Source organism: Dermacentor silvarum, chromosome 6 (genome assembly GCF_013339745.2).
Source record: "Dermacentor silvarum isolate Dsil-2018 chromosome 6, BIME_Dsil_1.4, whole genome shotgun sequence".
Lineage (NCBI taxonomy): Eukaryota > Metazoa > Arthropoda > Arachnida > Ixodida > Ixodidae > Dermacentor > Dermacentor silvarum.
In genome coordinates this window covers 120,180,666-120,206,822 of record NC_051159.1, presented here as the reverse complement: position 1 = coordinate 120,206,822, position 26,157 = coordinate 120,180,666, and the positions used below count along the sequence as shown (strand labels likewise).

The following is a 26,157-nucleotide window of genomic DNA, read 5'->3' as shown; positions in this document are numbered from 1 at the left end:
TTCTTGCAATAAAACTAATGTGGTGCTTCAACAATTTCCTTAGTACGCTATAGCTTCATTAGATGTCGTCTTTCGCGGACGCTTTTAGAAAACCACCTTCCAAGTAAAGCAACGACATCTAGCACACACGGAGAGTGCGCATGATAGGGCTTAGCCTACGAGTCTCAACGCGATAACGCGTGTCGTAACACTTGCACCAATCACATTAGGACGAGTCAGAAGCACAGCTCGACAGCGTCGCCTTCCGAACGACGAAGATTGATGAGCACCGCAGCATCAAGCCACCTCCAGCGCTGACACTTTGTGGGCACAAAGTTCGTCCAACTGAAGTCTTTGAGGATGCAGTCATACTTTTCGTGATGTTGCTTGTGACCCGTCCACTATGAACACCATCGGGGTGACGATGGAGCCCCTCGCGAAACGGCCCATCATTTACAAAGGCCGCTTGAAACATCCAATGGCAACAGTCAACGTAACAACCACCGTCAACAGTCCAAGCTTTCGCTACGTGTCACGCTGATCCTCACTGAAATCCCGTGTTGTCTGGTGCACCCCTTCTTCTCCGCCTGCAAATAGCCAAGAAAACATACAAAAGATGAAGCTCTATGACGGCATATTGTGTGCTATCGACATGTACTGCTTCCAGCTTTCTTTTTATCCATTCTTTACTGTTTATATTTAGTCGATCGAGTTTAATTTTGATGATTCGGATAGTCGACCTGTCGGCGGCTTACCTTCTCATGGTATTAAGTAAAAATGTAAATACACTGAAATACTGAAATAATCATTTCGTCTACTGCATTTTGTTCGTACATTTACATCGGAAACTTGAAAACATTAGTATTATATGGGATATTCACGCTGTTTAATTATTTGGCGCTCTTTCCGCCACTCCTTCTTTTCGCTTAGTTTTCCTTGTGCCAGAACCGCAGCTCATTTATTCTTTTCCTCTAGCCACAACTCTGTCTCAGTATTTGCGCGCAGCACTATATGGGGGCTACAGAGTTTTCTGGGGCATTGCAACATATAGAGTTCGATACAAAAACTTATTGTTCATATCGACAGCAAGAACACGCCCATTGACAAAGTACAGTCGAACGAACTATGAAGAATCACGAAAACAGTGTTTCGATCTATTGGTGCGAAATTCTTCTTTGTTTTGCGTGCTAAGGCGCATGAACACACAGAACATAGTTATTTTTGTCCGTTCCATCATTCAGATAAGCCAACGGGGAAATGATCCACTGCATAACATTTTTATTATTCAACCTGAGAAACAGTTCAACTCGCTGATGTGACAAGTGAGATAGTAAATATTTATTTCGAACGCTGTGGGAAATAGCACGGAGGTCGATGGCTGGGTTTTACACTGCCTTGTGCGATGTGGCGGTAGAAATAGTCGGTTGTTTACGTTGTTTTATTGAATCAGTGGTCACTGGCTGCCCATTTGAAATACCTGGATAACAGTGCACCTCGCGAATTATTGGGTTGGCATAACACGTACATCACCAACAATCTGAGTATTCTTATATCGTTCAGAGAAGCGCTGACGCGTTCCACTGGCAGCCTTGGGTAGCAGTGATGTATTCTAATTTTGGCAGCACGCAGTGTCGCTACTTCCTGCTGCTTGTGCGTACAGTAAAAACAGAGTTGGTTATAACAAGTTACCATCACCAAAACTGAAATATAAAAATTATTTTATTCGTCCTGGTCGCCTAAAGTTCTTTCAGGTCTGCCGGTACAGGGTGCCCCAAGTCGTCAGATGAGCTATAGTTAGTTAGCTTACGCTGACAGCGACCGACATCAGCTCAAACTTTATGTAGGTGGCTAGCGATGGCTAAATTAAAGCTGACGTTGATGCATTTCAACTTACGGAGCCTGCATCGTTTTATCTTGAGCGCGACTAAATACAAGTGGAGTTGTTGAATCGCGTAAACACTGCGATGCTTTCGCTCAGCGTTCGGTCACATGGAGACTGGTCGATCAACGGTGGTCAGGATAGTTTCGCACGCGTCTTTGACACAAAAGCCCGTCACACTACCACGAATCCAGATCGTTGGTCGGCTCATTATTGTGGTCGGCTTAGTGATGTTAGGATAAACTCAATTAAACGTGAATCTTGAAGCAGTATGATGAATGGTCTTTCAGCGATACGGTCTGCCCACTATATAGGCAGCCGATTGTCAGCGTCGGTGTCTTCCGGTATCGGTATCATGTCGGCCCTGTGTGATGGAATCTCCAGCAAACAGCGAACAGACGCAGCGCGCTGATGAACATATTTTCAATGTCATTCCCCCTCCCTATTGGCCAGCAACGTTCGTCGCCTCAACAGTGCTGCCCGAAACTAATTATACAGATTACATACTCCACCAGATTTGCTGAGAGATTTGTAGATATTGCGACTAATTTTGCCTCTTTAGGTGGGACATTTGGCGCTAAGACACATTCCTAACACTACTGCTCGCCACGCATTTCACGGAATGATGATGAGCAGGTTATAACTAAGAAAAGGTGTTGTAGGGTAGCTCTCGCCTGTTGAAAAGAATGTAAGAGTAAACGGTAAACTGCTTTTTTTTCATGGTGAATTCTTGTACAGAAATTCTGACTTACGATTTCAAATCATCCGGGCTCAATTATTAGTTAACCTTCATCATCATCATCAGCCTATATTTATGTTCACTGAAAGATGAAGGCCTCTCCCGGTGATCTCCAGTTACCTGTGTCTTGCGCTAGCTCATTCCAACTGCAAATTTCCTAACTTCATCATCCCCACCTAGCTTTCTGCCATCCTCGACTACGCTTCCCTTCTCTTGGTACAAAACACCAGACCACGTGTCAACAGGTACGTGAAATTAATCTGATTTAATCGCCTTTATATGCGCTGTTTTATTAGGTAGTAAAAATTTATGGTACGTCAAAGAACACGGCCCGTAATAAAAAAAAAATGGTTTTACACCAGAAGTGTTCCTAAGAGCAAATTCCTGCCGATTTCAATGGTAGGCATATTATTAGTGAAGGCAGGCAACCTGCCAGAGAAAAAAATAAAAAATAAATACATTTACGAAGAAAAAACATCATGAATTCGGCCCCAGAATTTGAGCTTGTCAAAGATGCGTACTGTTGCGGTCGCTTTTATTTGAGTACACTAAAGTACGATTCGTAAGAAAGTCGCTGCGCAGTCCGCTGACTCTGAGCGCTGTTATGTGCGAGTTTGCTGAGAACGAAAGTTTTAGCTATAATGGCAAAAGTGGCAATAAGCACTTAATAAACAATGTCACGGTCAAATTAGGGAGGCTTCGCACAGCATATACAAGAAAAAAGCGATTCTTTCGGAAGTTTTTCTCGAACATTGAAATAAATTACACATCGCCTTCTTTTTTTTTTTCTTTTTGCCCAAACTGTCTCAGCTAGGCCAACTATGGAAACGTAAAGGCTAGATGACTCACCTCTTTTATGCGGCCCAGAAGTGATATAGATGCATATGCTCAAGGCAATGTAAAAAAGTGACAGGAAGGGCAGGCGTGACCCTTTAGATGCACCTGCAGGGAATGTGATTGGTTATATACGCATGACGCTTGAATTAAAGTTTATTTCCCATTAAAATAAATTAGGTTTTCTGATACGTGACGTTATTATAAACCCCATACTTCACAAGCAGTCACATCAGATTGGCTGAGGTTGCTGTAAGCGGAGATAAGAAATAATACTCCAACGGTGTGAAGCAGCGGTGCTCCTATTACACCGCAGACGTGACAGCGTAAATGTGCCGCCACCACCATTCCTAACGCGAACAAGCCTTAAGGTGGCGGTCCCACTCCGGCAGCACGAGCCCCCCGTTTTAAGTACTTTTGGAGCAACCGTGGCGGCTCTTCTACTTAAGATATGAAGTTGTCGTATAAACCATAAAAAGCTTAATTCTTGTCGATTCCCACTGTATATAATATAAAGAAATTGATTGGTGTGATTTAGAAATAAATGTTCAAGAACAAGCATGAGATACATGGTTTTTGCGAACTGTGTCTCAGTTGTGACCATATTTAGAAGAAACTACCGCACTTACTGCATTGCGGCTTGCTCTGTAGCTTTAGGACATATTTATCTAGTTCCTAGACCTAGCAAATTAATTTTGAATTTTTACTTTTTATATATTTTTTTAAATTGCCAAATATTGTAATCTTCTGTTGTAAACAGCCCGGCAACTACATGCTCAAGGAAGCTACATTTTGGATAAAGTAGAGTTCAAAGAATTTACATTTAGGACGCAAAATTTCATTCATGTAACTTTATTAGTTTTCCTAATAATGCGGCCGAAAATAAGCAATATTTAGAATTCTGGTTTTATTTTTGCCCATTTTTGCGGGAAGGTAATAAAGCTACGAAGCTGCGCTTTAAAACTAATAAAGGTACAGAATGAAATTTTGTGTCCTAAATGTAAATTCCTTGAACTCTACTTTATCCAAAATTTAGCTTCCTTGAGCATGCAGTTGCCGGGCTGTTTACAACAGAATATTGCGATATTTGGCAATTTTCAAAAGCAAATTATCCAAAAAGTAAGAATTCTAAAATATTTTGCTACGTCTAGGAACTAGAGAAATGTGTCCTAAAGCTACAGAGCAAGCCGCAATGCAGTAAGTGCGGCAGTTTCTTATAAATATGGTCACAACTAAGACACAGTTCGCAAAAACCATGTATCTCATGCTTGTTCTTGAACATTTATTTCTAAATCACAATAATCAATTTTCTTATAATATATATAGATGGAATCTACAAGAATTAAGCTTTTTATGGTATATACACAACTTTATATCCTAAGTAAAAGAGCCGCCACGGTTACTCCAAAAGTACTGAAAACGGGGGGCTCGTGCCGCCGTAGTGGGACCACCGCCTTAAGCAGCTTTTTGCTTCTCCTGCACAAAAGTTTCGAGATTTCTGATTAGGGTGCCTTGAATGACACTGGCTTAATGCGTCTTCCTTTCAAAACATCGAATGCTTGCTTCTTACAGCCTGCGTTAGTTAAAGTTACGCCACTGGAGATGCTTGTTCCTTGTTCGGGCGAAGTCTGACGGTGGCTCTCCTATAACTTTTCTTTTCATTTTCTTGCTGTTAAGGGACCATGCACACATTATTACGATATCATCGAGAGATGCTCAAGAGACGAGCCGCCGAAAACAAGCAAATTGAAAGCGTCGTTGGCGATGCCTTTTAACACATGTGCCACATTATCTGCTTCAGACATAGTGCCATCTGCTTTGCGGCAAAGAGCGAAGACGTCTAGGATGTATGAAACGTACGGCTCTTGAGATGGCTGAACACGAGACGCAAGTGCGTTTCGCGCGGCAACCTTGCACCTAAAGGTTGCCACACGTAACAATATAATAGCGCATAACTTCCCGAATTGTAGAAAACTGCAATGGTTTGCTTGGTATTTGGGTTTTTGAACGTGCTATTCAAATGCGATGTGTACGGTGAAATTTCACACTCAGGCGAGGGGGGGGGGGGGGCATTCTGAAGGTTGGGCTGCTTGCTGGCACTTAGTTTGTTATCTTGGATTCATTTTTTCGGAGAAAAATGTATGACATCCTGATTACGTTTTTTTGGACACGTGCACTGTTACATAATTTCTTATAGGAATCATTTTATTTCACCTTGCAAACCATGTCGAAAATTATAGAATGACTGAGTCATGCTTTTTCTTTGGTCGCTTTTCACTAAATTGCTGCGCTGTGTACCGGCATTTAATTTGCTGCCACACATACTATGATAGTGAGAACACGTTACATGGAGGTAAATGAGCTCACGCAAAACTGGTGAGCGTTTTAAAATCCAGAACTTTATAACTATAAAATGAGCGATAATCACACACAAAATAGGTAAACGCCGTGAGCAGAAATTGTCACCCGCGACAGACTTTAAGCACTACAGCTATCATTCATGTTCGCCAAGCTGACACTGGGACTTGTCTCTTTAACAGTGGGCACAAAACGTGTTGACATCTGAAATTAGAGAACTCTAGCACAATAAAGCTAATAACTAATACAATTGTAAATTAATAACAAAGCCAATACCAATGCAGACGCGCGTTCTTGCCTTTTACCCTATGCGATATTTTCGCACCCGCCGTGGTTGCTCAGTGGCTATGGTGTTGGGCTGCTGAGCACGAGGTCGCGGGATCGAATCCCGGCCACGGCGGCCGCATTTCGATGGGGGCTAAATGCGAAAACACCCGTGTACTTAGATTTAGGTGCACGTTAAAGAACCCCAGGTGGTCCAAATTTCCGGAGTCCCCCACTACGGCGTGCCTCATAATCAGAACTGGTTTTGGCACGTAAAACCCCATAATTTAATTTTAAATATTTTCGCCACCCTTGCGCGTGTTGGCACATTACAGAAGTAACCCAGTACGAAGGCCAAGCAAGTACCCTTTACTGCCTCAGTATTGATAAGTTTACGTATGCGCTGTTCCACGCAAGTAATTCATACTATTCACACAATGTACAAGTCATCGTATGTGTATACGGTTTATAAGTCTGCCTTCACACAGCAAAGCAAAGGCGGGCCAGATGAATGTGACTAATTAAAAAAAAACGAATATAACATCACTTGTTCAGCATGAATTGTATAAACTGGGTCTCCATAGGTTAAAGGTTTTAGTGGAAGGTTCTTGTTGCGTTTCTAACTTTTAACCCTGCGCGTGAGAACAAACCGTGAAGGAGGCGCTAAGGATCGATAGCAATCGCAGATTAATACCCTAGGGAAGGTTATGTAAGATCCGTAGCGTGTTTTCGTAGCATTTTAGGTTGAGCTTTATAATTATTCCGCCAAGTCAACCAAAACAACGCTTTCCACTATTGAAAGACAAGAATTTTCGAGTCCTCCGTAGTACCAACACCACGATTGTAATGTGTGTACTTTTATTGTATATACGCTACCACGATACAAAAGCGTAGTGTTGCGAGTATGGTGTTCACGCCACTTGCAAGTTTCGTGAACACCATACTGGCGTAGATTGTTTCGGCGCAGACCTTTCATGAAAGGTCTGCGCCGAAACAATTTACGCAACAAAGGGAGGCATTTCACGATGCGGCAGCAAATGGACGCTGCTGCACACAGGCAGCGCACTTTTATAGGCTAGCTCGTCCTGAGACAGACTCGCGTACAACATTCTTTTCGTGGACTTTCAAATTTGCCAATCGCGATTTTAAGAAAAAAAGAGAGATGAGTTGAAGTGTGCGTAACACGTTCGTTCGTTCTAGTGCGACACGAATTGACCTCGTCATAAAACGAGCGCAATCAAAAAACCTTGTTTAATTATTGTGGCTGTGAGAAAGTGTATGGTAAAATTTCACTAAGAATGCAGGAAACGTGAAAACGGGGCGAAACGTTATATAACTGCAATTTTTAATCTGTCCTCGTTGACAAAACCGTGGGAAACATCTTTACTATTCGGGCACGTAAACTGCCTCGAATAGTGGGGCTTTTCATGATTCATTTGTTTTCACTAGGTAGCGCAAAGCCTTCCAATGTTACTTGATACAAAAAAAGCTCGACATATAGCAACTGGCTCATGTTGTTCAGCTGGTTTTCTGGAATAAATCTGATCACTTATTGTCCTTACGCTCATATAGAAGTTAAATTGGGTATAGTGGGAAGTACATGCTTACTACCTTCCACCATATCCCCTAGCTAAATCGGTCAACTAACCAACCAATCAGTCAATCAATCAAGTCTTTATCTATGTAAGTATCTATCTACCTACGAGTATGTCTCTCTCTATATCTTTGGTCTGCTAATACAGGTGTATCAAAACGTTTATAGTGAAAAAGCTGAACATAAGCGTCATTTAATTACTGCTGGTAGGACGAAATCTTGGTGTTATTCAATTGTCGGCAGCTAATGTAATATCTGCGTTGCTGCATGAATGGTTATAGGTAGTCATTGATAGAGAAACGGCGGTAAGTAAGAGCTGCTTACCGTAAGCTCCCCACGTAAGCTCTGTGAATAGAAAAGGCAAAGAATCAGTTTATAAACGTCACAGCACGTGATAGGAAAGCATTGCGATGTACTTCTATGAATGCATCACTTCATGCTCATTTTCAGAGCATACTTCATGCTCATTTTCAAAAGGGTGATAAAAAAAGTGGAATCGCAATTGTAACGATAACGCTTTTTTCTTCTTCTCAACAATACCGGTGAAATATTCGCATGTTAGTATCAACATATGTTGTCATGATTACATATTACAATCGGCAGCCGGTATCAAACAGATAAGTCATAGTATTTGGTGTATACTAACAAAATTTATGTTAGGAGTGTTTGGTCGCAGTTGTTATTGAATGGTTTGTAGCTTCTTGCAAGAAACTATATGGCTTAAAACATATCAAAAGTACCCGCAGAGCATGAAAAGGCACCGCGTTGTTACTTTATTTTTATTTTTCTTGCTGAAAAATAAATTGTGTTTCTGCAACAGTTAAAACGATAAGAAATGCAGCATCACAGCGCCCAGTATGCCAGACTCGATTCCATGAGTCGCGCCATCTATTGTTTACTTAGTCGTATAGTCGGCATTGTTGATGGTGCGCAAATACGTCAGGTACTGTGCCGAGCTTGTCGAGAGCACATCTCACCTACGGTAAAACATAAAAGCATGCGACCATGCTTAACCTGAACAATTCAAGGTACAATATTTGAATAGCGCGAATGCGAGAGAATGCTCTGTCTTTTTTTGCACAATGTTTTTTTTTTCTGTTGAAAAGATTGCTCAGAACGCGTCTGTTGAATTGTGAGTCAAAACAGTTTTGTAGGGTAGCGAGCGAGTTACGCTCAGGATAACTGACGTTTGCTTTGTCGATCAGTTGTGCGAGGCAAGCGTGTCCCGCAAACACGGCTGCACCGTGTCTAGAAAGGCAGGCGGCTCGGTTTGCGAAGTGGAACGAGAAACATGCAGTCATCTGCTCTGCAAACGGTACTGCTCTGCAAACATGTTGATTACCCGGACAGAAACTACACACAAAACGTGCTAGTCGCTCGTCTAGCCCATGTGTTTTCGTAACGTTTGCTGTTAAACTACGTATATTATGCATATCAGTTATATTCTAGGTGAAATCTGTCTTCACGGCGATAAAAAAATTAAAAGAAAAGGTCCCAATGCTCGCCTACCCGACTTTAGAATTTGGTTTGTTTACCGGGTTCGTCAAACACTCGATTTGTTTTATAAAAAATTAAAAAAACTGACGTAGGTTTTGTAACATTGCGGTGTTTAGGACGACGTCGTACGCGGCTTGGTTAGAGCGATGTTTGTTATTCGTCACTCCCCTGGTCGTTTCGATGTCCGCCGGTGTCGTCGCTAGAATAAAAAAAATTGTTGGCGATAAAGTTACATGCAAAGACAAAAAAAAAGAAAAAGAATTCTCTGTGGGCGGCGACGATGTGAACAGAAAACCAAAGAGCGGCAGTTCAGTATTCAACATGACAGTCATTCTGCTTTTCCTTTGTTTATAATACTGTTTCGTTAACGTGCTAAAATAAAAATCAGCAGCAGACGCGTGTTACCTTTGAACAGAACGAGAAAACGGGAAAAGGCAGCTAGCCACCACCACTGGTAGACCTAAAGGAATTTTGAAATTACAAGACGTCTCGGCCAATGACTGTGGAGGTTTCGTGTCTAATAATCATCAACCAATTTATGCAAACTGCAGGACGAAGGCTCTTCCCATCGATCTCCCAATTACCCCTTTCTAGCACCAGCTGACCCCGCTTAAGCCTGCGAATTTCCCAAGTTCAGCGCCCCATTTAATTCTACGTCAGTCCTCGACTGCTCTTTCCTTCTCTTGGCTGTTGGTGCGCATACAACGTACAAAAACTCAGAAAGCGGAAAGCAGGGCACGGAGTTAAAGTCCGCTACTATTTAACAGACTAGGTGGAGTGCCAGGACGTAAGTGCGGTCGACTGCAAAAATCATAGAAAAGAGAACGGATCGAAGCATGCACTCTCTCACCGTGCGCGAGGCTCATCCTGCGCGTCAGCACATAGTTGCTGTACGGGATCTCCAGCACGCACTCGAAGAGATCGGCCAGTGAGGAGAGATGACTCTCGAATGCGTCGGCGTGCAGTGCGACGTCGAAGAGCCCGTCTTCGATTGTCGCCGTCGTGAATGTTCGAAGGCCGGCCTCGGTGGCAGGTCTCCTTCTGCCTGCCTTGAGTAGGAACAGTGTCAGCACCGGCTTTGGGTACGTGCCTCGTGCCACGCACAGAAGACTCAGAGGGAGCTCCGGAGATTGTGGCCGGGGCAGTCGGTCTAGTGGAGGCCGTGAGTTACTGTAGTTGAACGAGAATGACCTGGCCGGCACTGCGTTAAAGGGCATAGGAGGAGATGGAATAGAAAACAGCATATCCATTTAATTTGCCATTTATTTATTTGACCCTCGATATAGGCACATTAGGGAGGTTTGGGGCAATCAAAAGAGGATACAATGAGTAGTGCAATATTAAAAAATGCACTGCCTGACAGAAATATTCGCCCAATGGTAAGCAAGCAGATATAAATACACAGTTAAGTGAACATAAACATCTATGTAACAGACCGGAAAAAATGAATTCTGAGGGCAGTAGACTAGTGCAATAGGAACAAGTTAACTACAGCCTATTTCAAAACAATTGGGTCTGTGATTGGCACAGAGAATACTCATTTGAAGAACTGAAGGGCTAAATTAGAATCATGGATGGCGGCGCAATTTATAGTATTTAACTTAAGTATTGCTACCGGCGCCGCAGTTCCGCCAATAGGATAGTTGAAGCTCCTTCTTCTGATACAAGGTGTTGGAATTGAAGCAATAGGCGTCATTGACGTCAACAGGTGCATATTACGATGTTGGGATTGTGCTGCTGTGCTGTTGCTGTTGTAGAATCGCTGTGAAGTTCTCATGATGTGGACTTAAAGATGCATGTTCTTCAGACGAATGTTGCCATAGCATTCGGTTGACTACTGCGGGTGCAGCCAAACTAAGAAGCCTAAGTTCAGACAAGTAATATAAGCAGAAATCTCAAATCACGCGCAGTTTACAGTATTGATATGACTGAAATAATGTTGCAGTTTCGCCCGAAAGGCGAAACATCGATTGTGACAGAAAAGGAGTGGACAGCTATACGAAGTAAGGATAGTAGCTTTATCAGCCGTACAAACTTGCCAACATAGGCATACTAACTAAATTAACAAGCATGGTGTCATGCGCGCACAAGCAAACATGAACGCATCCCACTCGATGACCACGGAAGCTCGCAGTCAAAACGCGGCAGCAGCAGTGAGTGACCGCGGCAGCAGCAGCGAGTGAATTGACCTTCGGCGGCTACTCGCATCAACGTGAACTAAGCTGCAAAAACACGGCGCAAGGCGGACTTTGTCACCCGCCCCAGATGGCTTTAAAGATACAGCGGCCGGGCGGAAGGGCACGGTATACCACTGTGTCTACCATTATCTTATACCTGAGAGTATCGGTCCAACAAAACAATTATGCCTACATTATACGGCTCTGCTGTTTACAGTTAGTTAACAACGTTACCCTAGGCACTTGGTTTATCTGCCAAACGCAGTAATGCCGGTTGACTGTTCACCTGTTTAATACTGAAAGGCTCTATTTCGTGGTTTCTTTCCGGGTTTCAGCGCCACATATATCTATGCGCTTAGACGCAGTAGTGGGAGACAAACAGAGGGACGTCATCTCGCACCACCTACGCATTTCTAACGTCGTCTTTTTCTTTTACCTGCCTACACTGGCTCGCTGGTTTTATTCAGTATTGTTTTGTTTTACTTGCTCTGTTTGCGTGCGTTAATGTTTTCCTACGGACAGGGCAATTCTAGAGCCATTTTTGTGCACGATCATTTAGAACATTTCAGTAGAACACATATTTTTTTGCTCCAGCAACAAGTGGGCAGACTCAGTTTGTCGAGGTCCTCTCTTAACTCATCCCAACTTACCTTCCTTCTGATAAAAAAAAGGATCATTCAAAGGAAGCCACCGGGTGGATTGAACGAAACTCCCCACCCTGTCTTTCTTTTCCCATCGCAGTTTTCATTCTTCAGTTTTCTTTTCTTTCTCTCTCTGTCTCTCTAACCGCTGGTCAGCAGATATATGGCGGTGTGCTGCTAAGCAGGAGGTATCCGGTTCCTGTCCTGGCGGCAGGGGCCGCGCCGCTATGAGACAGGAAGGCAAAAACGCATGTGTGCCTAGCCTTAGCTGAAAATTAAAGAACCCCACGTGACCAAATTATTCTCTTCTCAGTGCCATACACCTCTCATCACCACTCTTCATTTCTACACCGTCGTACTTCGCCTTCGTGCTCATGACGTCGTTCCACCGACGTCTCACGCTGTATATCCACCTGATAGAATGGCTGCATTTACGTAGAGCTTGTGAAAGGTATAATACATAAACACAAGTTCTTGCATAATATTTAAGCTACCAAGCTAGCGGTGCATAAAAATAAACATTGCATGGTAATACACTTTGCGTAGGATAAAAGCAAACACTATTCTGCGTATTATCGTTAGTTGTATAGCATTTCAATACCAACTTAACTGATGCTTCGCATCGTGTAGATTCCAATGTGTGCATTGTATGTGGGTAATCGTTCTTTTGTGCAAAAAATAACAACTAACGTGTACACAATCAAATACAGTAATTTTTTTCTTTCGTGCGAGAAAGAGACACCTAACGCATACATAATCGTCACGTGCAAAACAAATCCAACATGCGTAAAACCCCAACCACAGTAAAACGCATGAAATGGGACCTGCGTAGTCCCGTTTCTCGTGTTTAATCAGCTGACAACATTGATCGATTCTGAGTCCCAAAGCAACGGAGCTCTGGGACCAAAGAGGTTGCCGCAAAGCGTGCACTCGGCGCACGCCTCTGTTCCGGCAGCGCATTGCTTTTCCGATGAGCCTCGCAGACAGCTAATCAATAATGTCACACTGGGCCCCTGCTACGACGACGTGCCCTGCATTTGTCAATAAACCCACCGGCTTTTCGAGGAAGCAGCTTATCGGGCTTTCTTTCTTCACCTCAGATGTTTCAATGAACATCGCAAAATACTCTCTTAGAAGACAATAATTTATCGACGTGCGAATCTTGTTCAACGAAATATACCTGGAAGGACTATTGATTTAGTTATGAAAACTGCCGTTAGACTGCTTTTGGGAGGCCTCGGTATAAGGATTTGTAAACTGCAGTGGTGCCTTCGCTCTGCGAAAACCGTCATCATGAACACGCATAAAGTGCACATTATGTGGGACGTCGCCTTAAAAGAGCGAATTGGGTGCGCATGAGCTGGTGTCGCGATCTTTCCCAGTTTGCCTGCTGAGCTTGTTCTCGGCTCAACAGTGTCCTGAGGTATCGATCGGCCATCTTGCGTAGTGTAAGCTAATAGTGTGAGACACTCTGCTGGATTTCGCATATACCCTCTGGCCATGTTTACCTATCGGCGCTTTTCATATGGCGCTTTTCCTATCGTAACCGTTGGCTTGCCTATGGGAGTGACAACGTTGCACAGCCACCAAATCGGCGCTGTTCCTGAAAAGAGCATTCAATCAGTTATCAATATGCGCTATTAAACAGTCGTCAGAAGTGTTAACAAGCCCCTATAAAACCCTTATAGCCTACCGTGATGGCGACAACTGCTATGGCAATATTTTATAACGTGTCAATGCAGCGTTTGTCGCCTTTACATATATGGTCCTACTTAAGTCAGACTGACATTTGTAGTCTCATGTTTTCTTGCGTAATTTCTGACCTTCGCTGCTTCTCAGAATGTTATTTATTTTCAACCCTGTTACGCAGAATACTACCATTCGCCATTGTTCGGTGACTAAATCTGCTTTTTCAAGCATTTCCACACATACACACACACAAAAAAGGGGGGGGGGGATAGGTGGAAGGGGAGGCCACCTACCGAATATGGTCATGTGCTGGTGCCGTGCGTCCTGGCCAGCGAGCGAGGTCACGACGCAGGTGTATTTGCCGCTAAGCTCCCAGGTGGGCCTCAAAATGCGGATGGCGCGGTACTGGGAATACGCGTCGCGAGAGTTTACGGAGAACGTGTCGTCCAGGCGTTGCCGTAGCACTCCGAACGCCTCGCGGACTCCCATCTCTGGTATCCACTGGTACACGGGTTCCGCGCCGTCATTGAAGAACCACTTGACCACCAGCTTGAGGTCGTTCTCGTTGTACACGTACTCGCAGTCGAGAACAGCGGGTGTCTCGGACCCATTGCGCACCCAGCGCGGCACGATTAGGCGTCGAATGGTCACAGCTCGGCAAAAACCTGCGCAATGAACAAACAAAACTTATGGGCGAGGTGTTCGAGGTTATAAGGAAGGCCTAAGGACAAAGCGAGAAACAATCTGAACCGATATGTTGCACGCAAACACATGTTATTTATTCATAACAGATTTGACGAATCCTAGAGGACACCAGTAAGAAACTGTAAATCACCTTTTACTAATTAAGTATTCTTTCAAGCTCAACTTTTGTTTATTTGTAGTAAAGGGTTGAATATCCTTAGCAGAAATGAAGGTGAACATAGAAGTTTTCAGATTACTTGTGAGGTCATGCATTTATTGTAATGTTTCGTATTTTGGCAGTTTTCCCTACGTCATGGGCTACGGGATCAGCTAGTGCACGAAATAAGGCACGCTCGTCATCACGCGCTCGAAGAAGGTCACGACATTATGTTTAAATGGTTGCCCAGCCATTGTAGAATTGTCGGCAACGACAGCACAAATCAAGCTGAACGCTTGGCTCATCAAAAACATCAGCGGGTTCCTTTACCACTTTCAAGAACGGATGCTGCGCGGCAACTTCAATCGCTTGCTCGCCACACATTTCTGCGATGGAGTTCACCGGATTTCACCAACTCACGCTTGCACTCTCTTGACCCTAACTTGAGTCTTCGCCGACCACTTGGACTGCCCCGTCGCGAAACAACTGTGTCAGATGTGGTAGGGCGTCGCATTCACCAACGCCTTTTCGTTCCTTATAGGGATGGCCAACAGTGCGGCGTGCAATTTGTGCGGGTGCGATGAGACTCTCGAGCACCTTCTGTGCCACTGTCCATCCTTTGACACCCAACGACGTACTCTCAAAGCTAACTCAACCTATTCGATAACAGAACGCTCTCGGAAAAAAAGATCCTTGGGCCGTGGCCTATGCATTCTTACATGCAAAAGACCACAAAATCCCTTCTGCAGTTCGTGAATAATACTGTATAATACGAACGCTTGTGACAGCGGAGATTATTCCGTGACGGTCTCTGCGAATAACACTCATTATTTTATTGCGATAGCAATTACATGGACACTTCAACCGGATTTCTGCCGTCGGCGTCGCCGTCGTCGTCGCCGTCGCCGTCGCCGTGAGGTTCCCTATAGATAAAATCTTCGCCGCGCGCCGTATGCCCGAGCGGAAGCGTGCGGGGACGCGCGCTATCACGGAGAGCGAACGCACTCAATCACCCACGCGCAAGCAAGGAAGCGGGAAGCCAGCGCCGGAGAAAGCGCGGGGGGGGGGGGAGGGAAGGGGTGCACTTCTACTCTGCCAACAACCGCGCTCGTCGTTCGCTCGCCCGCACAGTCTCTTGTCTTCACACGGCTCTGACCTTTATGCGCCGTGCATTCGCCCTCAGTTTCCGTTGAAGCGATAAACCGCACGTACCTTCGCCCGCTGCGCGGCGTATGCGCTCGCTGCCAGCGTTTTGACAGCCGTTGGCTGCAGTCATTCAGTGAGATCTATTCATGTTTGTTTGTGCGCGCTCACACCACGCTTGTTCATTCAGTTAGCAATAGTCGGGCCACATTTTCCAAGGCACGCTACACATGCAATGCTGCCCAGATCGGCAGTGCAGCACTACAGGTGTGTCCCTTCGCAAGCGCTGCCCACGGTAAGCGCTTCTCATCAACACCACCGTTTCACACGCGCCTTCTCGTGGTCATCGAGTCTCTCTTCATGTCGGTCTACTTACGCCGCAGCACACCTGCTTACTTAATCAGCTCATGTTTACTACAATTCATATTGCTACCAAAGCCGCTCACCTTACTTCGTATGACATTGCTGTGTTGCTATCGCATTCATTGTTTCGCCCTTAAAGCGAAACTGTGATACTTTTAACACGAAAGTGTTTTATTCCGGGGTCCACCAAGACTTCTATGACGTATTTCCGTCACGGAAATACGTGACGGAAATACGTGACGTATTTCCGTCACGGAAATACGTCATAGAACATAATACAAAGAAAGAAACCAGAAGAAAAAGTTCCACAAACATGCAAAATTTGGGAATCGAACCCACGACCTCTCGGTCCGCGACGATAGATCGCCGAGCGTTTAACCCATTGCGCCACAAACGCATTGGCAGAGAGCTACACAGACGCGCCTTATATATCTAACACTCCTCCGTGTACCCGCGCTCTTGCTCGGGGCGGTGCCGCCGCCTACGAGCAGAAAAGAGAAGTACTGCATTATGACACTAAAGCCCGGGATACATGGAGCGAACTTTCTCGACGAACTTCACGCGTCAAGTAACGACGCGGCGACACGACGCAGGATGTTTGCTGTGTTGCAATACATGCGGCGAACGCCGCCGCGCGTTGGCCGCCGTGTTGGCGGCGGTCCCGGCCGCCCGCTTCGAACTGAATTTGGCGTTGTCCTTGTAGAATTCACTTAGTTGGAAGCAAATGACTGCGTAAACGGCTTTCGCTTAGTCTCAGGCCGCTTCGACGACAGAGTATTATGGATAACCTTGAGTAGTTTTCGAGATCGCTTCTCGTTTCGAACGCGTCTAAGCCTAGCGAAAGAAATATCCGATGCCAACGTCATCTATCGGGGAAGTCGGGAGATAGGCATGACGACAGCATGTGGCCTCTGAGATCAGAAGATTTCTGTTGAAGGTTGTTGTAGAGAGCTTGCACTGCTTGTCTGTTTCCTCGCAGATCAGCGGATATGGGATGTACAAATACAACGCGATTCCTGAGAGATCATACTAGGAACTACTCAATCGGTGCAGAGACATGCAGACACGGCAACACCAACGCGATTGCAGACGACGCGAAAAGGCGCGCGCGCGCGAAACACCAGCATGCATTGCGACCGGAACTAGTGCCTCCTGATTGGCTGTCGTCCACCGCTGCGCGCTAGACGCTTCCGGCGGCGGCGTTCGCCCGACGAAAATGTTTGGACAGGCAGATCGGCTGCGGACGGCAAATTTCTTGACGCCGGCCGTCGGACGTTCGCCGCCCGACGAAGTTCTTCGCTCGGACGCCGGTTATTCGCTCCATGTATTCCGGCCTTAACGCGCACCGACAGTGAACGCTTCGGTGGTCTCAGCACTACGACGCCTCGATGCCAGCATTCGAAGGGACGCTGGCATCAAGAAGCACTACCAACGCCACCTAGGTGGCGTTCACCGTACTCAGCACAGCGGAGCGTGGCCTCCGCAATTAGCTCTGAAAATGTTTCTGAAGTTGATCGCGGAGGCTGCAATTACGACGCGCTGTACGCGCTGATTTGACTCGGTGACGATTCAGTTACGTGCTTTGTCTTGCGCGTTGTATTAGTGTGTCAGTTACGTGCTTCGTCTTTCGCGTTGTGCTAGCGTGTGCAGCGTAGTGCAGCTTCCATATGCACGACGGTTGCTCATGGTCATCGACGTTGGTAGTCGTGATGGAGGAGACGTGCCACCAGGCGTCAGCGTGGGTGCATCAACGCCTAAGGGCGCTTTAGCCACAAAACACCAATAGACATTATATATCAATGTGCAATAAACATTACACTACTTCTGTGAAGACACGTTTCACTTTCGTGTTCTATACCGATTCCTATATAAGAGGGATCAACCACATTTTTTTTCTTTTCTCTCCTTATCTATTCTTCTTCTTTCCCCCTCCCGAAGTGCAGGGTATCCAACCGTGCATGTCCTTGGTTAACTTTCCTACCTTTCCCTTTTCATCTCTCTCTCTGTCTCGCGTATATTTCTCATTGTGGCTGAGTGAAAGTTATTAGAACTTTCTAAATATATGTCTCTCTTGGAATATAATTTCAGTCTCTACTGATAAAAACTTCACTAGGCGCAAGCAGACGCCGTCATAATTCATGGCGTCATGGCTAAATGGCGTTCCAACTTAAGACAGTGCAGGCAACCGTCATTTGTTTCTGCGTGTTTTCTGGCTTATTCAGCCAATTTGTATAATACAAGCGGCATTTTTGATATTGTAGAATGATAAATTATAATACAGCTCCTTATTTTCCCCTTTATTGCCCCTTTAACAATCATAATTGGATGTTTCGTCATCGCTTACATAAATAGCAGAAAAACTTCTTCTCTGGCGAGTTGGTGCTTTGATACCACGAAGAATGGGTACCAAAACTGAGCACAAGCAACGGAAACATGAACACGGAACACCAACAGACAAATTTTAAATTTTGTGCTAGTTCTTCGTTTTTAGCTAATTGGTGAGCTTGATGAGATCAAAAGTTTCTTTTGAGTGCGAATAAAATTGAAAACAAGGATATAACAATTCTTGTTTCCCATCCTGGAGCACCTTAGGGAACAAATGCCAGCAAAACGAAGACATAATGAAAGGCACAAGATTACGGCGCTCTGTAAACTTTGTGCCTTGCTTCATCCATTTTACGATGCAGGAATTCCAGAGATAAAATTAAGGTATTACTTTGTCCCTGCACAGCCTCTCCGAGGCGTCAGCCATATTTTGCGCTGGTTTCTTCAACTCGTTTTGTGACCATTCCTAGTCGGAATTCGAGCACGTTATCGGTGATATTGGGAATGTGTAATGCTGAAAGTTACTGTACAATAATCCCTCCCTGTTGTGTGTCTAGCTATGTTGGGCTTCTGGGCAGCAATATAGCCCATGACACCATTATCGTTTGCACACTAAGATGCCACTAGAGGACTTCGTGCAGTCGTCAATTAACCGGCAAAGAAAACTTCAGTAAAAATAAGCAAGGTGTTCAAAATTAAGCTTTATGGTTTTCTCAAAATGAGGCACAGGGAGGCGCGTGAAGACCACCTGTGCAAATAAGTAATGTGGCCAGGGGGGCACAAAGTTAGATGATAATTATCATTGTCTGCAGCCCAATTACCTAAAATTGAATTAATTTTGTTGACTGCAGTAAGTGGGTATATATGTATTGAAAAGTTAGAAGCAGTCGTGTTTCTGCACAGTATCAGTTGGAAGAATTCTTCTAGCGTGTCTGTGCTCCCAGATATCCGGCTCCAAATGTTAATTGTCGTTCGTATGATTACGCATGCAAGAGAGTGAGGATCGGCGCAAAGCTCCTCCCTGTTGTGACGCGGCTGTTGCACGTGGCGTTTAGTCTGACAACGGGACGGAGGCATTGACAAAGATGATAACTGACCCCCTTCTCCTCTCGGCTGGCGAAATAAAGAAATCGAAGCACCCGGAACCGCAGTCGTAACACGCGCCCTCAAAGCCTGTAATGATGGCGGCAGCTGCCATGCCGAGATAATGGTGCGAGCGGAGAAGGCGGAGGGCAGTGCGCGTGCGTAATGGTGACTAGACGAGCGGGCATGGTCATTTCCTGGGCTGCACAAATAAAGTGACTGCGGATTCGCAAGTATTGTAAGTTTAATTCAAATCAAGAGCAACAACTGCACCATCAGCAACAAAAACAACTTTAGCTAACGAATATTTTCATACTGCCGCTTCAAGCTTGGTGTGGTCATGCACAAATCTCATGAACACTTCACCCATCAAGATGTGAATGCCCTAAAAATATTTCAAAATGCCTCCCTTGCACAGCAACGCAAAGCATAAACCGCTCTCGACCAGAAAGAAGAAGCTCTTGCGTTGACTCGATAACTCTGCGCAGTACTTCTGGACGGATGCTCGCACAGGCAGATGTTATCCTGTGCTTGATATCATTATAATTGGATTCTGTTGCATAACCTCCATCTTTAACGTAGCCCCAAAGAAAAAAAGTCAAGCGGAGAAAGGTCAGAGGATCTCGGTGGCCAAAACATCGCTCCTGCACGCCCGATCCACTGTGGTGGAAAACGTGTCTCCAACCAGCTTTTTGCCGTGGTGAAGAAATGTGCTGGTGCTCCGTCGTGCTCGAACCACACTTGGCGCAGGTCATTCGGGGATAGATTGGAGGCGAAGTCGTCGACGACCACACCTAATATTTCTTCCGTGTACAACGTTCCGCTCAAGTTGTCCCAAAAAAAGTAAGGTCCAATGACCCAGTCTCCCAGCATGCCACACCACTCATTAACACTCCAGCGAACTTGATGCGTGTGCTGCCGCAGCCAGTGTGGACTTTCTTGTGACCAATAATGCGCGTTGTGAATATACACAGTGCCATTGCGGCAAAACGGAACTTCATCTTTCCAATGTATTTTCTGTAAGAAGTCCTTTTCTTCATAAATTTTGATCATGCCCCAATTGCAGAAGTCAACACGCCTTTCAAAGTCCGCCTCACTTAGGTACTGGGGAAGGTAAACATGATAGGGATGAAACTTATGCTTTAATAGCACATTTGTGGCTGTTCCAACGCTGCGACCGCACTGATCGGCTATCTGTCGGATGCTGAGTTGTGGCATCGACATTACGCATGCGACAACGTCAATTTCAAAGTCTTCATCGATGATTGTCTTCCTGGTAGTCTTGGACGATGGACTGACTCTGCTGTGCGAAAACGCAGAAACACGTTTATGAAGGTAGGCCTAGTTTGAATGGGATGGTGTGGGTGGCGAGCCGCGTACAGCTCCATTGTCAATGAAGTGTTGCCATTCATTTCAGCCATTGTAAGTACCACGTCTATTTTTTTGGTAGAATATCTCGTCCCACCAGAAGCAGCCATATTATCACGAAGGGACTCCACGTAGATATTGTTGGTTATCTTTCCATACAGAGGCACCACTAATCCAGAAACACTCTAGTAGATGACAGCGAAGCTAACGCGTTCCCATGATGTCCTGGTGCGATCTCCAGTACTCCAAAAATGTGCCGAAAAATTATCTCCTGTTAACGCTTTTAATAGGATCATGCGTACTGCGTACGGCACATAGTGCTGTCATATCTTGATTTCGACAGCCGAGAGGAGGAGGGGGACAGTTATCATCTTTGTCAATGCCTCCGCCCCGTTGTCAGACTAAACGCCGCACGGAACAGCCGCATCACATCAGGGAGGAGCTTTGCGCCGATCCACACATCTTTTGCATGCGTAATCATGCGAACGACAATTGAAAGTTGGAGTCGGATATCTCGGAGCACAGACATGCTAGAAGAATTCTTCCAAGTGAAACCGTGTAAAAACACGACTGCCTCTAACTTTTGAATGCAAACATACACACTTACTGCAGTGAATAAAAAGTTAATTATTCAATTTTAGTTAATTAGGCTGCTGACAGTGATAATTATCTTCTCACTTTGTGTCCCCCTGGCCACATAACTTTATTGCATAGGTGATCTTCGCATGCCTCTCAGTGCCTAGTTTTAACAAAACCATAAAGATTATTTTGAACACCCGGTACATTGCCGGGATGCTTTGAAAACAGAAGTCAAGGGCACGTATCAAATAAACAGGCTCTTTTCAGACTTCTGGTGATAAACTGTATTGGTCGTCTTCAGACTTACCTGACTTGGCAATATATTTATATGTATAATATCTTGACCCGTCGAACCTGCACTTTTTAACACGAAAGTGTTTTATTCCGGGGTCCACCAAGACTTCACTGACGTATTTCCGTCACGGAAATACGTCATAGAACATAATACAAAGAAAGAAACCAGAAGAAAAAGTTCCACAAACATGCAAAATTTGGGAATCGAACCCACGACCTCTCGGTCCGCGACGATAGATCGCCGAGCGTTTAACCCATTGCGCCACAAACGCTTTTTTTTTTTTTTTTTCTTACATGGTATTTATTGCATCATGTATATGCGAGAGAAATACTATCTGCGGAAAACGTGCAAGCACCAGCCAACACATCTTATATTCATGGCCTAGAAATTGTCTAAAATCTCGTTAAGCACACCCTACACGAACAAAACTACAAGTAGTTTTGTTCTTAAACAAGTGGCAAGTAACTTTGATCCTAAAAAGGTGGCAACGACAAGCAACGTAACAAGAGATGGTACCAGTCCGGTTGAAACTCTGTCAAGTCATACATGTCCTTCAAGTGACCAATCATTTGAGCGTAGTGAAATTTCGCCGAAACAACAGGTTCAGCGTTTCTGTCTAACATGCGCGTCTTCCATAAGCTGTGTAGTCCAATTAAGAAAAACATATCAAAAGGCACGTCTTCTCCGTGGGGTGCAATCAAGTATCGGATGGTATGGTGATTCAAAATGAAGTCTTTCTTGAGAGTTCTTTGGAGCACATCCCAAAACAATATTGCGTCTTTACAACTTATAAAGCAATGCTCTATAGTCTCAGGTACATCACAAAGGCGACAGTTCACAGTGGATACAAAAATTCCTTTTTTGTGCAACCAAGTTTTGACAGGTAATGTTTCACTGTGTAATTTAAAGAAAAACGTTTTTGTACATGGGGATAAAGGCATCTTGCGGACTCGTTTAAGTACGTCTTTCCCTGGCAAACTTGAGAATGTAGAACGGTAAAGTGGAGGTGGGAAAATCATTGATATCAAATCTTTGTATAGTTGTTTTCTGGACACTGCGTAGAGATACTCAGTAGAAAATCGAACTATGAGGAACTGCACAGCGAAATATACTTCATACATAAAACCCCACAAACAAGGTCTTTCAGAATATTGGGATGAAACTACCAGATTGGGTAATGCATTGAGTAAGTTCACCTGTATGAATGATCGTAGTATCGGGTGTGAAGTATCTCGAAAAAAGAAGAAACGCCAAACAATCTGTCGCACATATAGATGCACTAGGCCAAGTCCGCCAGCACATACGGGTCGAAATATATTATCTCGTCTCATAGGCTCAAAGGTGGAAGACCACACAAAAGTAGCAAATATTCTGTGAAATCGTTGAATATAAGTCCGGGCACAGTGAAGTATTTGCAGTACATAAAATATTTTTGTAGCCAGGAACAAGTTACAAGCCGCCGCCCTACCAAATATTGAAAGGCGGTGTGGCGTAAAGGTATCCGCATGGCGTTGAAGTGCCGGTACACGTTCCCGCCAGAAATGTGCACTAAGCTTATATGCATCAAAAGGTACACCAAGGTATTTAGGTGGCACGGTTGTCCATTCTATACCTGCATATTGGGTCGGCGTACATCCCCATAAACCAAACCAAAGACCTGAGCTTTTTGACCAATTTATCTGGGCACTAGAAGCCATACCAAATTTTTCAGTCAATGATAGCACCTTGTCAATGCTCGGTTTGTCTGAGCAGAAAAAGGCAAGATCATCTGCATAAGCCAATACTTTGAGTTCATTGCCCAAAATGTTAAAGCCATGAATGTCACTGCATTTTAGAATGCTTATACACAATGGCTCTAAATAAAGGGCAAATAGAAGTGGTGATAACGGACAACCCTGTTTTACAGAGGAAAGAATATACACCGGCTCGGACAGATTTCCATTAACAATTATATTGGTAGAACAGTTAGTGTAGCACATGCGAACACCGTTATAAACAACGGATCCAACATTGGCAGTGTTCTAAAAGTTTGAAAAGGAACGTGTGGTTCACTCGGTCAAATGCCTTCGCTAAATCGATCTGAAGCAATGCAAAATGATCACAGTGGGACGAGCAGTACTGAAGAGCTGTTCGGACTAGATGCAAGTTTGTTTGTATGGAACGGCCTTTTAATCCGCAAGTCTGGTGAGGTCCAATAAGTAATGCCATTGCATACTGGAGTCGATTAGATAAGACCTTTGCATAAATTTTGTAGTCCACATTCGTCAGTGTAATGGGTCTATAGCATTCTACAAACCGCAATTTTTCTTTTTCACTACTTTTAGGGATTAAGATAATATGGCTTTTAGTAAAAGATTGTGGTAGGCAATCTTCATCAAAACTAGCAGTAAATATATTAAGTAAAACAGGGCTTAATATAAATTTAAAGGCTTTATAAAATTCTCCAGAGATTCCATCAGGACCTGGTGTTTTGGAAAGCGGTAACTGATCAATGGCAAGTTCTATTTCTTGTTGGGTAAATGGTCCACTAATCACAGATCCATCATCCTCTGAGAGAGGGTTAACTAGGGAGACGAAATGTGCCAAAATATCAGGATTTGGCGTATGAGCTGAGCTGAACAGCGTTGTATAATATCTTTGAAATTCTTTGATAATCTCTTCCGTTTTTGTCACAAGCACGCCATTAGAATATATATCTGAGATATGTTTTGAATTTGCATGCCGACGCTCATCAAGTAACGCCTGGCGCGATTGGTTCTTCCGAGTGCAAGGCACGGGTTGTACGAGCGCGAATGCGAGCACCTCTATAGCGTTCAGCATCGTATTTTTGAAGGTGGCTTTTAACAAGAGTGATTTCATTTATATATGTGCCAGGTGTTTCTGATTCCAGCTCATGAAGGTTATAAAGGCTTTTCCGCAACATTTTTTCTTCGCACTTTTTGACATACGACCTTATCGAGCTAATTTCGATTGCTATGTCTCGAATTTCCAGTTTAAACATTTCCCAGGCTGCAAATGAGTGTAAATTCTTAGAAAAGCAAGACGATAGCAATGAACGTACTCGAGATATGAATTCTTTATCGCTAATTAGGCTTACATTAAGCTTCCATAGTTTCCACTTTGGTTTGAAATTAGTGCGACCATTATCACCAAACCGGGCGATCACCATGCAGTGATCAGAGAATGAAATAGGCTGCACTTCACAGGAAATCCGGCAATTTAGGAGTGCTGAAGAGACATATATGCGATCCAGACGAGCATGGGAATAGCCTTGGAAATGTGTGTAGGAGTATGAACTCCTAGCACAAGACCAGGTATCAATGAGGCCAGCGTTATCAGTGATGCATGTTAGCACTTCAGCACTCCTATCGCGCCTGTTCACTGACTGAGCACGATCAGATGGATTGCATACACAATTGAAGTCTCCCATGAGAACGACAGAACGATCGCAATCTAGCATGTTACCCATAGTTTCAAAAAACTTAACTCGATTAGCTTCATCACTGAAAGCATAGACATTAAGTAAACGCCACAGCACACCATGCAACTGAAAATCGCAACTTATGAAGCGGCCTTGGCTGTCGACGTTATAAATGAGATCAGAAAAAGGAAGATTTCTCTTTAGAAACAAAAAACAACCCGCGGAAAGGCCAACAGAGTGTGATACGCAAACAAAGTAATCTGTGAGGAAAGGCTGCAGGGCATTGCCGGTCATCTCATCGCTCTCCAACTTTGTCTCCTGAATGGCGACAAAGTCAAAGCGGCCATGAGATAGTAATCGGCGCAGCTGTACCTGTTTCTGTCTAGATCTCAGCCCTCGTACATTCAAAGTTGCAAAGCTCAGCTGCTGTGACAGCGCCATGGTTACTGACAATTATTTTAGGTATGTTGCATCGAGTTCGGTGACGCCTCTCGAGAGGTGACACCTGGGCTTCTGGACCTTGATCGTCGAGATCCTCCCAACTTCTTAGATGCTTTACGACGAGGTCCTTTCAAGGAAGAATCGCTGCCTTCCGTCGTATCCCCTGACTTTGTCTCGCACATCGCACGACGCTTTGCCACTGCACCAGAACCAGGCACACCTGCAGTAGGATGCTCGCTAGGCTGTGGCCCAGCGCCCTGCAGATCAAGCACAGGCACGGCAGAGGCACTCACATCACCACTTTCTTGCGGAGCAAGCGATGACACGGCAGAGGAACGCACATCACAACTTTCTTGTGGTGCCTGCGACGACACGATTGAGGCACCCACTACATCTTGCTGAGGGCGGTGGGAGGACACTGTCTGCACAGCTTCAGACACGTCCTGTTGCGGTGGTGCATGATTTTGAAGCGCGGTTGATGTAACTCCGCTTACTTCCTGCTTAGGCAACGCTGATAGTGCCTTCAGCCACATGTGATGTCGTTGATCCGGTTGCTCCTTCTGTTGACAAACCTCCTGTTGCGTCGAGGACTTCCGTCGCGTCCATGAGATGTTCTTGGACAACCTCATCAGGGGGACGCGTGCCAT

General features: G+C 44.7%; 1 protein-coding gene across 1 annotated transcript; it reads right to left on the bottom strand.

The window, feature by feature from the left end:
* Positions 1 to 26,157, bottom strand: LOC119456855 (uncharacterized). The gene is made up of 6 exons (XM_049669104.1): positions 25,731 to 26,157; positions 13,945 to 14,316; positions 9,995 to 10,345; positions 7,972 to 7,992; positions 3,447 to 3,539; positions 1 to 566 (listed from the first exon to the last, which is right to left on the bottom strand). Exons 1-6 carry the CDS (start codon positions 26,155 to 26,157, stop codon positions 505 to 507), a joined length of 1,326 nt encoding a protein of 441 aa, XP_049525061.1. The 3' UTR covers positions 1 to 504.